The sequence below is a fragment of the Chelonia mydas genome, chromosome 1, assembly GCF_015237465.2.
Source record: "Chelonia mydas isolate rCheMyd1 chromosome 1, rCheMyd1.pri.v2, whole genome shotgun sequence".
Taxonomy (NCBI): Eukaryota; Metazoa; Chordata; order Testudines; family Cheloniidae; genus Chelonia; species Chelonia mydas.
The window spans coordinates 241409949-241426203 of NC_057849.1; the positions used below are offsets into that span (position 1 = coordinate 241409949).

General features: G+C 42.0%; 1 protein-coding gene across 13 annotated transcripts in view; it reads right to left on the minus strand.

The window, feature by feature from the left end:
* CAPRIN2 (caprin family member 2) overlaps positions 1-16255 on the minus strand; it is a 73873-nt gene that overhangs the window by 47985 nt on the left and 9633 nt on the right. For all 13 annotated transcript variants that reach the window (XM_043540790.1, XM_043540779.1, XM_043540813.1 and 10 more), the window contains exons 4-6: positions 15427-15513; positions 12820-13058; positions 3029-3111 (exon numbers count right to left, since the gene is read on the minus strand). In XM_043540790.1, the coding sequence (XP_043396725.1) occupies positions 3029-3111; positions 12820-13058; positions 15427-15513 (409 nt within the window). The remainder of the gene's footprint in view (positions 1-3028; positions 3112-12819; positions 13059-15426; positions 15514-16255) is intronic.

Sequence of the window (16255 nt, forward strand, 5' to 3'; positions counted from 1 at the left end):
CTAAAAACTAAACATGACACATGACAGTTGGATCCAGATATCCCATGGCAACCAGATTCCTGAGGATTGGCTGAGTGGAAACAGTCCTTCCAGCAGTGCAAGGGTGAAATGCAAAAATTGAAGTCCAATGCATTTTGACTGGACTGCTAGACCAGGGGTTCTCAAATTGGGGGTTGTGACCCTCAAGGGGTTGCAAGGTTATTACTTGGCGGGGGTTGCAAGCAGTCAGCCTCCAACCCAAACCCTGCTTTGCTTCCAGCATTTATAATGGTGTTAAATATTTATAAATTAAAAAAATTGGTAAGGGGGTTGCACTCAGGCTTGCTGTGTGAAAGGGGTCACCAATACAAAAGTGAGAACCACTGTGCTACACTTAGTCCAATATTTTCTGGACTGCAAACTGTAGGATACATTGTGGTGAGCTGCACAGATGGAGACATTTCCACTTACTAAAGCAAGTAGCTCTTGTGGAAGGTTTTCTACTATTAAGCAGAATATTCCAGACTGCTGCTGAACAGTGTGCCTCTTCTGGGATTAGCCAGAAAGAAAGTCATGAAGCAAAGCATGTAGGTGTTGCACCTGAACCCACGACCATGATTCTGGGATATTAAGTCCCTGACTAGCAGCCGAAGTAAGGGAGCTTTGGTGGCCTGCCTGTACAAATCCAAGTACCAAGGTTATTCCTCCCAGGCTGAGGCTCTGAGGACCCCCCTGCCCCAGTCTTCGAGTTGGTTTTTTTTAAAATACCAGCACTCTGGAAATTAGTATTGGTGGGTAAGCATACAGAAGATCATGTTTCCATGGAAACATGTAAGCATCTGAGATGGAAGCCTGACTGATCTGTTCTGGAATAGAAATGAGGCATTTTCTTGTTCTGCTCAAAGAAGACTAACATTCTTGACTTAGACCACTCGTAATCTAGACTGAATAATTGGGCTAGATGATCTGCCAGGCAACTGATTGCCTGGAACATGTGAAGCCTTGAGAATTATTCAATCCCTTATGCAGAAATTCCACTGTTTAACCTGTGTCAAGAGGCAGTCTTTGACCTGGTACCCCCCTACCTGCTTACATAAAACAGCTGCGATGTCTGAGCACCTGTACGGCCTTGCCATGAATGTGGTAGGAACTGCTGACATTTGGAATACTGCATGCAGTTAGAGAACATGTGTAACCTGGCCTCATGAATGGACCACATGTCCTGAGGTTGCTGTTCTGCCACATATGCTCCCCACCCCAGAGCAGAAGCATTTGCTAGTAAAGTCATAAAAGGGAGAGTTGGTGAGAATAGGCCCACCCTCCACTGTCCTGATTCATCCACCAATCCAGGGACCACACTGGCTGGGATGCATACAAACGTGTTCAGGTGACAGATTCACTTTACTCACATCCGCATACATCAGGGATGGAATCTATCACATACATACAAGCAACCATTTTCCCCAAGAGCCTGAGGCAGTTATGTACTGTGGTGTGTAGTCTTCAAGAAACAGCCACAAAAGGGTCCTAGATAGTCAAAAACTGAGTTTGGGGGCAAATATGTCCTGGCTAAAGTAGAGTCTAGGAATGTGTCAATGAAATATATCCCTGCTGGATTATCAGGCCTAAGCAGCTGAACAGATGGAGGGTTTGTCCACTTGCTGACTGGAATGATCTCATTTGAATGAATCATCCAGGTATGGATATAATCATGTCCCAAATCCAGAGGTAAGCTGCCACCTAACACCATGCACTACATGAAAACCTTTAGTGCCAACAATAGCCTGAAGGGGAGTATGGTGAACTGGTAATGACCTTCTCCTACAATGAACTTTAGAAACCTTCTGTGACCCCGGTAGATTACCACATGGACATAGGCATCCTGTAAGCTAAGGGCAGCACTCCATTCTCCCAGATCTAGCGCTAGGAAATCAATATGGAACTTCAACTTTTTGCTGCATCTGTTTAGTCTAGAATGGGCTTGACACCCCATCTGGATTTGAGAATTAAAAGATATTGTACTGAAAAATAAAAATGTCTAACTGGATGAAAAATGAGTACCACTATGCACAGTTATATACTGATTACATACAAGCTCCGACTGCCAACAGTAAGAAGAAACTGAATGAGAACAGGGCCGCTTCATCCTTTATACTCTACTCCAGGCATGAAGAAAAAAGGGTGGGCCATACATGTCCAATCATATGGGCATTGCTAGAGAAAATACTCTGGCACCAGTCGAACTATGCAATCACTCAAAGAATTAGATTTTGCAGCCTTCAATGCATCTACAGATTGAGGAACTTTCCAGATCTCAGAGATGAAACGGCACTTTTGAAGGCGTTGATATCAGCTACAGCAAGTACTACTAATGTATTCTGACAAGGAAGGGAAAGATTAAAGTTTACTTTGATAAAACGTTAAAAGTTTCTCTCCTTATCTGCTTACATCCCTATGCTGTAAGTCCTCAGCAGTGGACCTTCACCAAGACTGTTGGGGCCAGTGGAAGTGCAAGTCTATTATACCCAATCCAGAAGAGTTTGAAGTTAGGGTTCCAGAATTAACTCATTGGCAAACTGATCAATCTCCTTTGCAATAAAAATGCAAGTGTTATCACACTGAAGGGTTTAGTTTGGTCTCCAAGGTTAGTTCCGAATTGATGCATGGCTACTATTGCATAATATTCTAGAATAAAGCCAGCATGCATACAACCCACAGCTTCTAGACCATCAGTACTGAGAAAATGGTCCTATTCTCCAATAGGAAGCATGCCACTGTGTTGTATTAATTAGCCCTACTCTTAATATACAGATTAATTGACCATTACGCATCTCAGTCAAAACAAAAAACTGACGATTACACATCAGTCCTTTAAGATGAAGCATTCCAGGGAATTATGCACAGTACTCAGTATGAGACCTCCAACTGTGTTCATTTGTACAGCATCTTACACTTGCAAAATGCTCAGTATATTACATTATATGTTTACCCAGGAATAAGTGTAGAAATTAATGTTATTTATCCCCTCCCCAAATAGCCAAAAACTTACACGTCGTTCCAACCACAGCTTTCTCACTGCCTTCTAGAAGATCCCAGAAGTAGAGTGATGATTGCTCCATCTGGTCTTCAACACTTGAAAGCAAGAAGGAAAAAAAGTTAACAGACCAGAGAAATGTTTTTAGCTATTCATTTTTCTGCTTATGATAATTTGTAGTCCTCAGCAGTTCTGTCTCTTTTCTTCAGGAACAAGATTAAAGTCAGTGCCATTCTTTTAATGCAATCACCATTATTGCCTTTTCAAATTAAAAGGCCATTAAAAGTAGTACTATGCATTTTTTACCTAGAACAGCAGCCCCACTAACAGTATTCCTTATTTCAATAAGCTCTCTTCGGTTAGTCCAGTGTTACACAGTTGGACATAATTCTAACCAGTTCTGTTTATGGTTTTGGGACACTGGATATTGTTTTAGTTTAGCATTTTGCCACTACTGGTCAACAGTAGTTTGAAGCGTCTCTCATCCACTTGACAAGACTCAAGCCCAAACAATCGTTTCATTCAATATTTAGCTGTTTGACCAGATGAGTATGTGTTCTGTGAATTCAAGATGTGGAATGTATACCGAAGTGTTTATGATAGAACAGTTGCTTTATCTGAAATATTGTTGCAGGTTATAGTTCTAAGGTATGTCTTATGGACCAGTGGTCAGCCAAGTTTAGTTTTACATTACCAGAGTCATTTGAGGCAGGTGTGTAAAAATTAAGATGTTTTCTCCTTACCTCGTAACTTCAAGGTCTCTAGCCCATACTTTGATAAAATAAGGCCTTCAAAAGGCTCACGTTACATTCTCAATATTCAGCACTAACCTAGCTGGTCTTCACCAATTGATTGGTTTAGTCTGACACTAAGACAAGAATCAGATTACACTTAGTTTTAACAGTAAAGGTCTTGAGAACTCTAGTCAATCTATACCCACCATCCCATTAAAGTAAACAAATTAGTATGGAAAGCCAAGGAATGGGTGTAGTCCCTTGCTGAAAGAAGCCTATTTTAAAAATGAATTGTAAAAGTACTCCTGTATAATGGAATGCTTAAAGAATTCAGTAGCCTAAACACAGACTGCACATTTTGATCAGCAAGATTTTTGGTGAAATGGCTGAGTAGCATCGCTTCCAGCTGTACAGAATAAGGACCGTGCCCCTTACAAAACTGCATAGGTAGTATCATGCTACTGTCAGCCAAATATGTAGAGGGACCATATGAAGAGATGAAAATGGCATGATGTCAATATTGGTCAGCACTCTAGACAGTGAATAAAGGAGGCCAGAAATAGCGTTGTGGCCTTCAAATACACCAAGGTCTGACATTTTAGTACCTGGATTAATGATTTTAATGCCAAAGCAGCAACCACATTCTTTGGCCTGCTGCTTGCATTTGCAGCTGATAACCAATGCTGATATCAAAGATAGGGGCCCAAAATTATTGGCTTTAATACCTCTTTGGGCTTCATGGAACAAAGATCTACTGCCTCATTTCATGTATACAGAAGGGATCATTCCCTTCCTCAGGGAACACATGTTTATGACACTTGGTGCACTTCTTCCTGAAAGGAAGGGCAGAAGTGCCGCTCAGAACTGCCACCTGGCCTGCTTGGTGAAAGTATATTACAGTGGGAAGCACTCCCAATATTGGCACTTCATTGTACTGTCAAACTGGAAAGACTGAAGGGCATTGTGTAGCAGGACCAGTTACAAGCAACTTGCACCACTGGGGATCAGAATGCATGCACTCCTCAGCAAATTTGCCAGCCTAAATTTTCCCCCCACAGGGCTCAAAAAGTTACTAACCTGTGGAGTAACTTGTTCTCCAAGGTAGCTCGCACATGTCCATTCCACTCCAGGTGTCTGTACACCCAGCCACCAGAAATTTTCCATCAGCCGTACCTGTTGTATTGCTTGCACTCCCATACATCACTGAATGAAGGTATAAAGGGCAGAGCTGGCCCTAGCTTCTCCTCAGGTCTTTACTGGAACTCCAATGTAGAGAGGTAGGCAGGTGGATCATGTAAGGGACATGTGCATCACATCTTGAAGAACTGTTACCGAACAAGGCAACAGTTCCAGTGATTGCACTTTGGCATTACACTACTGGTGACTCAAGCTGTGACACTGGCAGATCAGCCAACCTGTGTATGACCCATAACTTAAGAGGCATTACAATTGCAATCAGGACAATTCACTTGTAAGTGAATTTCAAAGAGATTAACTAGACCAGCAATCATTAACCCATTCATTTGTGGTAACAAAAACCAAGGGTAGATGCTAACTGTATTTGTTTACCTATATCCTGTTAGTTTAACAATGTAACCAAAATAGCTTGTAGACACTAAATTCCCTTTAACACCTTAATTGCCTAACATTATGTATGCAACTGTGTTCAGTTAACCTTAAGACCAAAGATGAGACACTGCAGGAAACTATCTACATTGCCTTCAGCTTAACTGTTATAATGGAGAACTGGCTAATCACCTTATGTAAATAAGTGCAACTAGTTAACCTGTGTATGCATAGGAAATAGAAGATTAGCTTCAAAGCAAAGGTCCACAAACTATCTGCACTGCCTATTCTTCCTTGGAGGAAATCCCTTCATGAAAATTTCTGAGAGGCAACTTGTCAGCCTCCTTGAGTTACAAAAGAGAAGATTCAGGCCTGACTCTTTCATCAGTAGTCTACTGAACTTTGACCAGGGGAAGTTTGAGCCAAAGGACTGATCTTGCAAATAGTTATCTGGAATACCCTGGAAAATGTATGGAAAGATATCAGACTTTACCTCTAAGCTGCCTTTGGATTCTGACCTTTAGGGATGGTTTCAGAGACTTTTACAAGCTAGCAGATACAAATGCTATGATCCTGAGCTATGAACACTGGGTGGTGGTGGGTGGGTGGGTGGGGGAGGAATCACTTGTAGGTATGGATTCCTTAACCATTCAATAGCTTTATTAATAAATCTTTAGTTTATTAAGGGTTGGCTGACAGTGGGATATTTGTGCTAGATCTGAGACATATGTTGACCTGAGGGTAAATGATCCTTTGAGTGGTAGAACTTTAAATATGGTGAATAGGGTTTTCAGTAACCTCTCACTATATGAGACTTGGTCATCTGGATGGGAGCTGGAATGCCTGAAGGAGACTGTTTGGCTTCTTGTTAACCAGTGTGGTATTACAGAAGCTCTTGTTACTGGCATGGTGAATCTAATTATAGAATAAACCACCAGTTCGGGGGATTGTCTGCCCTGAGTGTGGTATTCAGTGTGCCCATCCCAGGCACACAAGCCATAAGAACAGGAGGTGTAATCGGAGGCTATTTTAATAAAGACTGGAGACCAATCCATCCAATTCTGGCTTCATCTCTGGAGTCTGGAGCCACTGCACAGTGGGAAGTAAACATGGGAACCAAGGACCAGGATGCTGCTCTACAAGTGTCTGCAACTGAAACGAGCACCAGAAAGGCCACAGACAGATTGTGACCTCATCTAATGAGCTGTGACTGCTAGGTGAGTGACATAGCACAGGAAGCTATCTAGGAAGAAATTCTCTGGGTGGAAACAGATTGCATACCTTGGACATCAGGAAACATCTAACTTTCTACCTAGAATGAACCAGGCACTTCTGTAAATCCTCACAGCTATTTGTAGCAGTGGCAAACACTCTTCTTTTGGTAGAATATGGGAAAACTGGCTAGTTGATGTGGAAAAGTGACACCACCTTTGGAGGAGTATGGAGGTAAACCCTGTCCTTCAAAATAAGACTATATGGAGGGCACAACATTTAGGGGAACAGTACCACTACTCATCTGGTTGTGGTAATGGCCACCAAAATTGCCATCTTCATAGCCAACAGTTCAAATGGGGAACCTATAAGACTTGACAGAATGAAGTTCAGCTCCCCTAGGGGAAACAGGCTTGTGTCCTAGAGGGTATAATTTGACTAAGCCTTTTAAAAACCTTATGTACAAGTCACTGGGAAAAAAAATAGAACTGTTTACTTTAGGATGGAATGCTGAAATAGCTAATAGATGTATTATGATCAAACTGCTAAACCTTTGTGCTTCAGGTAAAATAAGCAGTCCAGGATATGTTGAACTGAAGATGGAAAAACCAACTCCATTTAGTTCTTGTAAAATACTTGGGGGGGGGGGGGAGAAGACACCACAGATTTAAGTATGAAAAGTTAAAGGGTGATAAATTGTTCTCCTTAGCCACTGAGGACAGGATAAGTAGCTTAAACTGCATCAAGAGATATTTAGACTAGACATCAGGAAAAACTTCTTAACTGTAAGGGTAGTTAAGCACTGGAACAAATTGCCTAAGGAGGTAGTGAAGTTTGTCATTGTCTAACCTATTCTTAAACCACCAAACACCTGTCAAGGATGGTCTAGATGAGTGTTTCTCAACCTTTGATACCACGGACGAGGTTGCTGCCTTCTTAAACTGTCAGGGAGATATCAAGGACCGGGGCACTGGTCCACAGACTGGCTACTGAGAAACAGTGATCTAGATAATACTTAGGCCTGCCTCAGTGAAGAGGCCAGGACCAGATGACCTAACAAGGTCCCTTCCACTCTACAGTTTTATGATTCTATTTGGCATATCTTCTTGAACTCTTTCAAACAAGACAGCTCTCTAATATCTAGTCATGGAGCATAATGAAGGGGACCATGATCTTGGGAGATTAGGTCCAAGTCTAGTGGAAGTGAAAATGACTTTCACTGACACTGCCAAGAGCATAGAGAACCAGTGTGACAGTCCCATGCTAGGGTTATAAGTCTGACTCTGGCCTGGTCATAAATATAAGGGAAAGGTAAACACCCTTAAATCCCTCCTGGCCAGAAGAAACACCCTTTCACCTGTAAAGGGTTAAGAAGCTAAGAACCTCGCTGGCACCTGACCAAAATGACCAATGAGGAGACAAGATACTTTCAAAGCTGGGGAGGGGGAGGAAATACAAAGGGTCCTCCGTCTGTGGGACTTTTTTTTTTGCCAGGACCAGAACAGGAATGCAGGTCAGAACTCCTGTAAAGAGTTAGTAAGCAATCTAGTTAGATATGAGGTAGATTCTGTTTTGTTTAAATGGCTGATAAAATAAGCTGTGCTGAATGGAATGTATATTCCTGTTTGTGTCTTTTTGTAACTTAAGGTTTTGCCTAGAGGGATTCTCTATGTTTTGAATCGGATTACCCTGTAAGGTATTTACCATCCTGATTTTACAGAGGTGATTCTTTTACTTTTTCTTCAATTAAAATTTAAGAACCTGATTGCTTTTTTCATTGTTCTTAAGATCTAAGAGTTTGGGTCTGTGTTCAGCTATGCAAATTGGTGAGGATTTTTATCAAACCTTCCCCAGGAAAGGGGGTGTAGTGCTTGGGGGGATATTTTGGGGCAGGGGGGAGAAGAGAAGACCTTTCCAAGTGGGCACTTCCCCTGTTTTGTGTAACAGTTGGGTGGTGGCAGCTTTTAACCTAAGCTGGTAAGAATAAGCTTAGGGGGTCTTTCATGCAGGTCCCCACATCTGTACTGTAGAGTTCAGAGTGGGGAAGGAACCTTGACAGGCCTGATACGGTCTAATCTTTAGTAATACTTGTGAATGAGTGGGACCGATGGAAAAAGCATGGAGGAGCCTGCCTGACCATGGCAGTAAAAACACATCCGTTATGGAACCCAGGCTATGACTCTGAAGGAAACAACTTCTCAGTGTCACAAACAGGTCTACCTGGGGAAATTCCCACTACTGGAAGCTGTGTCTGGCCACATCTGGACAAAGTGACCACTTGTGGTGATCCAAATGATCTGCTCAGGCAGTCTGCTAGGTCATTCTATATCCCCAGCAGATAAGATACTTCCAGATCTACTAAGTTAGCAATGCAGAGTTCCCAGAGTAGAGTCACCTCCTGACAGAGTGGAGAAGGGCAGGCTCCCCTCTGCTTGTTGAGGTAGAATGTTGTTGCTGTGTTTGAAAGGATTAGCAGGCTGCTTCCCCTAATCTGTGATCAAAATATGTGGCATGTGGATGTCATTCTGACATGGATGTGTAAAGCTAAATCTTCGGAGGACCATAGTAGTAGTGTTATCAGATAGATGCATCTAGTCTAGGAGGGAAAGCCTATCACTAGCATCAGTTGCAGGCAGGCAAATGAAATGCATGCCCATGCATCTGTGGACAAATCCAGACAATCCAGGAAAATGAGAACATCGTGAAGGTGCCCTTACTACAGAGGGTATGTGACAGCAGCTTGGTAAGTAGATTGATGCCAACCAGCCCTGCAAAGTTCTGAGGCATAGTCTGATTTGCATCTACATAGTTCATTACGAGGCTATATATCCCAGAAGCCACAAACAGTTTTGTGCTGCTGTGACTGGGTGAGCCTTCAAACTGACAATTGACTGAATTGCCTGGATCCTGAAGTCTGAAAAAGACTCTGGCTTGTAAACAGTCCAGTACAGTCCCTATAAACTTAATCCTCTGAAACAGGGAAAGGAGACTTTTCTACATTAATTAGTAGTCCCAGAGGATTGAACATTGACTGGATCAGGGCTACACTGCTCTAACTGCAATTTGGAACAGCTCTTGACAAGCCAGTCATCCAGGTAGGAGTAAACCTGAATTCACGATCTTCAGAGGAATGCAGCTGCTACTCCCATAAATTTTGTAAAGACCCTGTGTGCTGCTGACAGGCCAAAAGGTAATACAGTGAACCCAGAATGATTTTGATTTACCAGAAGCCAGAGGTACTCCGTGTGCTTGACTGCAATATGGAAGTATATATTTTAAGTTGAGGGCAACACAGTCTCCAGGTTGAGGATAATAGAAGTTGGATGACCATGCAGAACCTTCTCTTTTCAAGAGCCTGCTGAGTTGACGAAGGTCAGAAAACCCCCTTCCCCACTTCATCATTGGGATTAGGAAATAAAACCCCTTCCCTCTGAGACCATGTGGAATCCACTATCGCTCCCAACTGAAGGAGATGCTGCACTTCTTGAATGAGAAGCACCTCATAAGAGTTGGCCCCAGAGAGGTCTGGAGAAGGGGTAGAAGCAAACTGGAGAGCATAAACCATCTCTTCAGTGCTCAAGACCCACTGGTCCAAATAATTTGGGACCAAGCATTGTGGAAGTGGGACAGTTTAAGAAGGTGAAGGAGTTTGGGTCTGGAGACTGATATGACAACCTAGACCAGCCCATCAAAATGACTGCTTTGTACTTCCCAGGTATCTTGAAGGGACTGGAGATGGAGCCAAAGCAGCATGAGGGGAAAAGGCCAATGCCCAGGTCCTGTTAAGGAGATGGAGCAGAATACCAGTGCATCTGCTGGAGCTGATAGTGCTGTCTAACTGGGTCAGGTGTGCACAAGCCTAAGGACTTAAAGGTGGCTTTAGAGTCCTTAACCCCACAGAGCTTGCTGTCTATCTGGTTTGAAACTAGTGAAAGGACCCTCAAACAGTAAGTCCTGGATAGTATTCTGGACTTCATAGGGAAGACCAGAAGACTGCAACTGGATGATCTGTGCTTAGCAACTGCAAAAGCCATGGTTCTGGCTATTGACTCTGCTGTATCCTGTCATACCTGTAGTGATGTGCTTGTGACTAGTCTCTTTCTGGTCAATGAGGATAGAACTCCTGCCTCATTTCTCAGAAGCAGCTCTCAACTACTCTATGGAGTCCTAAAAATTAAAACTGTATGATCCCAGCAGAACCTTAAAAATCCCCCATCGAATAAATCTTTCTGCTAAATAAGTCCAGCCTTTTAGCATCTTTTGCTGTGGGGTGGCAGCCTGGTGCCTTGTTACTCTCTCATTAGCAACTGTCATGACCAATGAGACCAATGGTGGGAGAGTACAGAGGTACTCAAAACCTTGGGAGGGTACAAAGTATTTTCTTTCTGCCCTTTTTGAGGTGGGAGGCAATGAGGATGGAGTCTGCCATGAAGTTTTTATAGGCTCTAGTACTGCCTCATTAATTGGCAGAGCCACCCTGAAATGATAAAATGTCAACCAGGTGATGTGAGGACTCCCTGACCTGCACACTCAGGTCTGAAGACTCTTCAGCAACTCCTGATAAACTTTAAAATAATCAGGAGGAGGAAGAGAAGTTACCCATAATGAAACAGCTTCAGCTGGAGAGGACGAAGAGGAAGCATGACTGGAATGAATAGAATCTCTTCTACCACCTGTTGCTCTGGCTCTAGGACCTGTTCTTGATGCTCAGTATCAGGACTGGTATTACTCTGGCAATTGAGCTGCTCAGTGCAGAGACTCCATCTGTCTAGACAAAGATACCGAGTACACACTGAGGGGAAGATCTGGAAGCTGGGGGAACCCCCAAAGGTTCCAAACTAGCCACTGATGTGGCCAGATCTTATTGGCCTGGCCACATTCCCATGGCAGTTCCCATTGACTGGTTGTGGTGGCAGGCTGGGAGAGAAGATTGCGAGGAGACCAGCAGGTCCTGCTTTGGGCTTTGAGACATACCATCCCACCGCTGAGTCCGATGAGGAAGACTCCCCTTCCTCTGACTATTGAGGGACTGACCCAGTTTGTGCCAGAGACTGGTGTGGAGAACCTGCTAATCATAGGAGCATCACCATCATCACAGGTTTCCCCTTGGACAGTACTGAAGGGCTGCCTATATGGGAAATAGGCTACTGCAGCACCAAAGGTTGAATTGCCAGAGCTGGATGTGGTAATGTCATTGAAGGATCCAACTCATGTGGTAATGGACACTGGTACTGACCAGCAGAGCTGATTCTTTGCCCCCAAATGCCCCTGGGGTAGTCAACACCGAGATAGTGGCCTGCGATGCTGATGATGAAAACTGTGCCACTTCTGTCATGGCGCTTGACAGGGCTCTTTGCAGCACTGGAGCTAACTGTACCAACTTCTCTGAATTGGTGGCTGAGTATTTCAGCTTAGGTTTCTCAGGTGCACTCTACTCAACTCCTTCTCGTCCCTCTTTGCAGGCTTAGAGGGTGAAGACATTTCCCTGGCTGGGACTTTTGTAAGTCTTATTTTTTCCTCAGTAGTGACAAGCGAGATCAGTGCTGAGATTCAGCTGAAGGTGGAAGCATGCTGCTCTCTCAAGTTGCAGCACTCAAAGTCAAACTAGGACAGCTCTGATGGTAGCCTGAGCCATGCCTTCATCAGAAGAATTTCAGCCTATCCTCCATTATGGGCTGCAAATCTGGCAATGGTCTGGTGTGCCTCACCCAAGCCCTTCAGGCAGCTATTCGGGTCCCTCACTGGCACAGGCCTCAAACAAGAAACAGTCTGAATCAGTCATGGGGCATACCTCAATACCGTACACAGAAGAAACTCGGAAATGCAAAACACACTACCCAAAAAAGTTTTTTTAAAAACAGCTAAAACTTATAACTATACTAGCCAGACTAATCACCAAACTATATTATATACAAAAACAGAGAGAACTTTTTGGTATTTAACAGGGTTCCAATGACAGTCAGATGGTAAGAATGAATGGAGGGACCCAGGGACAGCTCTGCTCTTTATATCTGCATGCAGTGGCATTTAGCAGCAGGGGGAGCTCGAGCTGCCCAACAAGTATTGCTGAAGGAAAAAGTCTGACCACTATGCAGACAGCACACAGACACCAAGAGTTAATTGTACATGTGCAAACACAAAGTGGTAATCCCATTATGTGCCAGATCCCAAATTGCTGTTCCAATAGATTGTTGTGGTTTTTTAGAACATGCTATACATTTTATTTTGAGACAGTTATTACACAGGTATTCTATTATATGATAGACTGATTAGTGAGGAAAAAAATCAACCTACCTCAGGCTCTCATTTCTTTCTGGGCATGTCAGTTTTGCAAATCTAATGAGGTAGTCTAGTTCTTTAGAAGGCAAATATATTGCACCATTCAAGCCACCTTTGAAGTCTTTCTGAACATGCTCTTGAGTGAAATTCTGTAGCACATACTGGACTTGCAGTATTGTACGCAGCTTTTTCTTCTCTGCTTCAAGCTTCGTAATAGTCTCCCGTCTCTGAGCCTTCTTCTGCGCTTTCAGCAGCTGTTAGAATACAAGAGTGAGTTGGCCCATTAGTCAGGGTATGATAACTGACTGGGTGCTGGACTGGAAATTAGAAACTGGAGGGCCAGATTTATAAAGGTAGTTAGGCACCTAAAGATGCAGATAAGCGCCTACTGGGATTTACAAAAGCACCTAACCTATATTTAGGCACTTTTGTAAATCACACTAAGCATGTTTCTGAATCTTTAGGTGCCTAAATACCTTTGCAAATCTGACTTAGTTTGCAACCTTTCACTTGATGCCATTTTCCTCTTTGGCCTACACTAAAACATGTAACAGTCATCTATAATAAGCCAATTATGTATTTGAGGTTTGTAAGCTATGAAGTTAAATTACTTTGAGTGCCAATTAAAAACATGATTTCAATTGTATCATGAATTCCATATATTCTGCTATGGGAAATTACATCATGAATCACTGGCATTTTGCCCTTCTCAGCTAGATTTTATATTAGATATTTTAACATGTAATTACAGTAGTTATGAATATGCTATACAGTGAACGCAAAAATGGTCAAAAATGCAAGGAAAGGTTTTGTATTGTAAATCATACTACTACTATTTACTACTGAAAGAATACTTCAGTACAGAAGTTCCTAGTTGTCACAGTACACCAGAACCCCAAAAATACTCCCTTGATTTTCCTGTATTGACAAGACAAACATTTAATTGCAAGAGTCCTAGGAGAAGTAATTTTGGTAACATGTAGTTCCCTGGTGTATTCTGTGACAAGGCCCCTCCAACATGTTTTGTGGCACATCCGTATCAAGCTCTGCAGCAAAAACTTAGCTATTTCCAAGTCATTCCAGAACTAAGTAAAAATACACTAAAGTTGCTCTATTTAACTACTGAGCAGTAACATTTGAGGACTTCGATTTGCAGCAGTGTAATAAAGGAACATCAGTTAACATGGAAGGGCTGCAAGGAGTTTTTTTCTAGCGCTCACTTCTGGAACATTAAGCTTTAGCACATTTTTGCAGAACCATACTCGGTAGAAAGAAAAGACAAGGAAAACATGAGAATCCAGTGATTATGCTTCAATAAGGGAGTAACTAGCTACTTATAGCTTTTAGCTTTTCATGTAAACATCTTGTAATCTAATATACCCCAGGTAAGAACATACATTTACATGGAACAGCAACATGGAGAAGTAAATATTCTTGAAATACGAAATGCTCTTAAAAACAAGTTAAATTTGAGTGAAATATACAGATGAGTGCAAGTTACATCCAGAAGTTTAAGAAACTAATAATGGCTGTAAGTACCAACTTATGATGGTGGCACAGCATGTAGCAACTTCCGGACTCAACTACTCTAGAAACAGTCTTTTAACCCTCTGCTTACCATTCACTGTTCTTTCACTAGCCTAAGGACTAAGTTGTACCTGAAACCAATACAAATGCAAGAGGAAAGACTTCTCTAGAAAGACTGCTTAGATCCAGCCAATGATAAAACCTGTTCTATGGAACCTTTCATATCCCAGATAAGGCAGGATAAGCCCTGGATTAGAACTTTTGAAGACGACGATGTCGGTCAGAACACCAGTAGGCTAACTTCTACTCAAGAGAACCTCAAAGTTTCACCTAATGGTGAAAGGCTTTGTAAAGTGAAGTAACATCCCCAGTTCTGGAATGTGAACATTGTGTATGAGCCCCAAATACTGAGTAATTTTCCCATTAGTGTTTTTGGCTCTTCATAGCCAATATTTTCGATCACTTTTCCATTGTTTATTTTGTGCTTGAAGCTAAGTTGACTTTGGAAGGAGCGGAAACTGAGTTCTTTGCCTTTTGCATACAGATGAAGTATAATCTAGCTTCTGTAGTGAACTTCTGCACTTGTCCCACTGAGAACTGAGAGTTCAGTCCTGAAACTCAGGCTGCCAAAAAGGGTGGTTATTGCACAAATTGATCCTTGTCCACTTGAACCAGAACATCCTGGAGTCATCTGAAGTTGACTGCACTTTGGATAGATATTTGAGCAGTAGTTTTATGAAACTAGATGCTCTTAAATCACTGGCCTTCATGTTCTACCTACAGTATGTGCAAATGTTTAAAGTGATCCTGTACCTTGACCACACTTTCACCACTCTCCAGACAAAATTTCAGCTTTACAGTTAGATTGAGGCTATCCTGCTGTTCTATGTGTTAATGTTACCTAGCCATAAAATCAAAATTAAAAAGCTAAAAATACTAGCTTTGCATTCTAGAAAATGAGGACTATCTGTAAGTCATGACTACCAGCTCTATCTTTTTAGATTAGTACGTTACACACAGCTTCTGAACTTTTGTCTAACAGTATATCTGATTGTTTTACAGAGGTTTAAAGCACAAAGAGTAGGTTTTACTTACATCTTGGCTAAGTCCAGAAAAAGTCTTTTGAAGCTCCTTGGCAAACTCCAAATTGTGTACCACTTCATCATATTTCTCCACTGCCTCCTGCAATAGGCAGATAATCAAACTAGCAGTGCATTTATCATATTTTTAATCAGTGACTAAGTCCTAACAATTCTTATAGTAAACTTATTTTTCAACTGTTAAGCTAAATTATACAGTTTGTATTACAGGTTCAATTTTGTTTATATCATCAACTTTTAAGTCACCTCACATGTGAAGTATTTCCTATTGTTACAAGTAACACCCAAGATTACCATACCTGAGGTTATGAAGAAACTCATTTTAAGGTTAGCTACTGTATAGACACTTTCACCATTTCCCCATATTCTTAACTGTAAACTCTCCAGGGCAGAGACTGTCCCTTCATACAGGTTTGTAGGACGCAAAGTGCAATGCTACCTTATCCCGATTGGGAAGTTTGGGCACTATTGTAAATTTGTATTATTCATCTTTCCCTTTAGTTTATGTCAGAGCAACAGTGACAGAAAACGCATCAAGATATAAAAGCAATTTTATAACCACAGAAGCTCACAGAAGTAGCTTCAGGTACTGTTCTCTTAACTACTTCAAATTAACTGAAGTTATATCCTTTTTAAAAGGTGTGCAATTATATCTAGCTTCATGTTCACAGAATGCTTTTGGAAATTAGTCTTACAGAAGTCACATCTGGAAAAGGAATTCCTGTCTGCTTCTCTAACCAAAGTTTAGTTCTCATTCAAGACTAGATAATGGAGCTTCTCTGAAATAATCACTTAAGATAGACTTGGGAGTTCAACAACCAAGA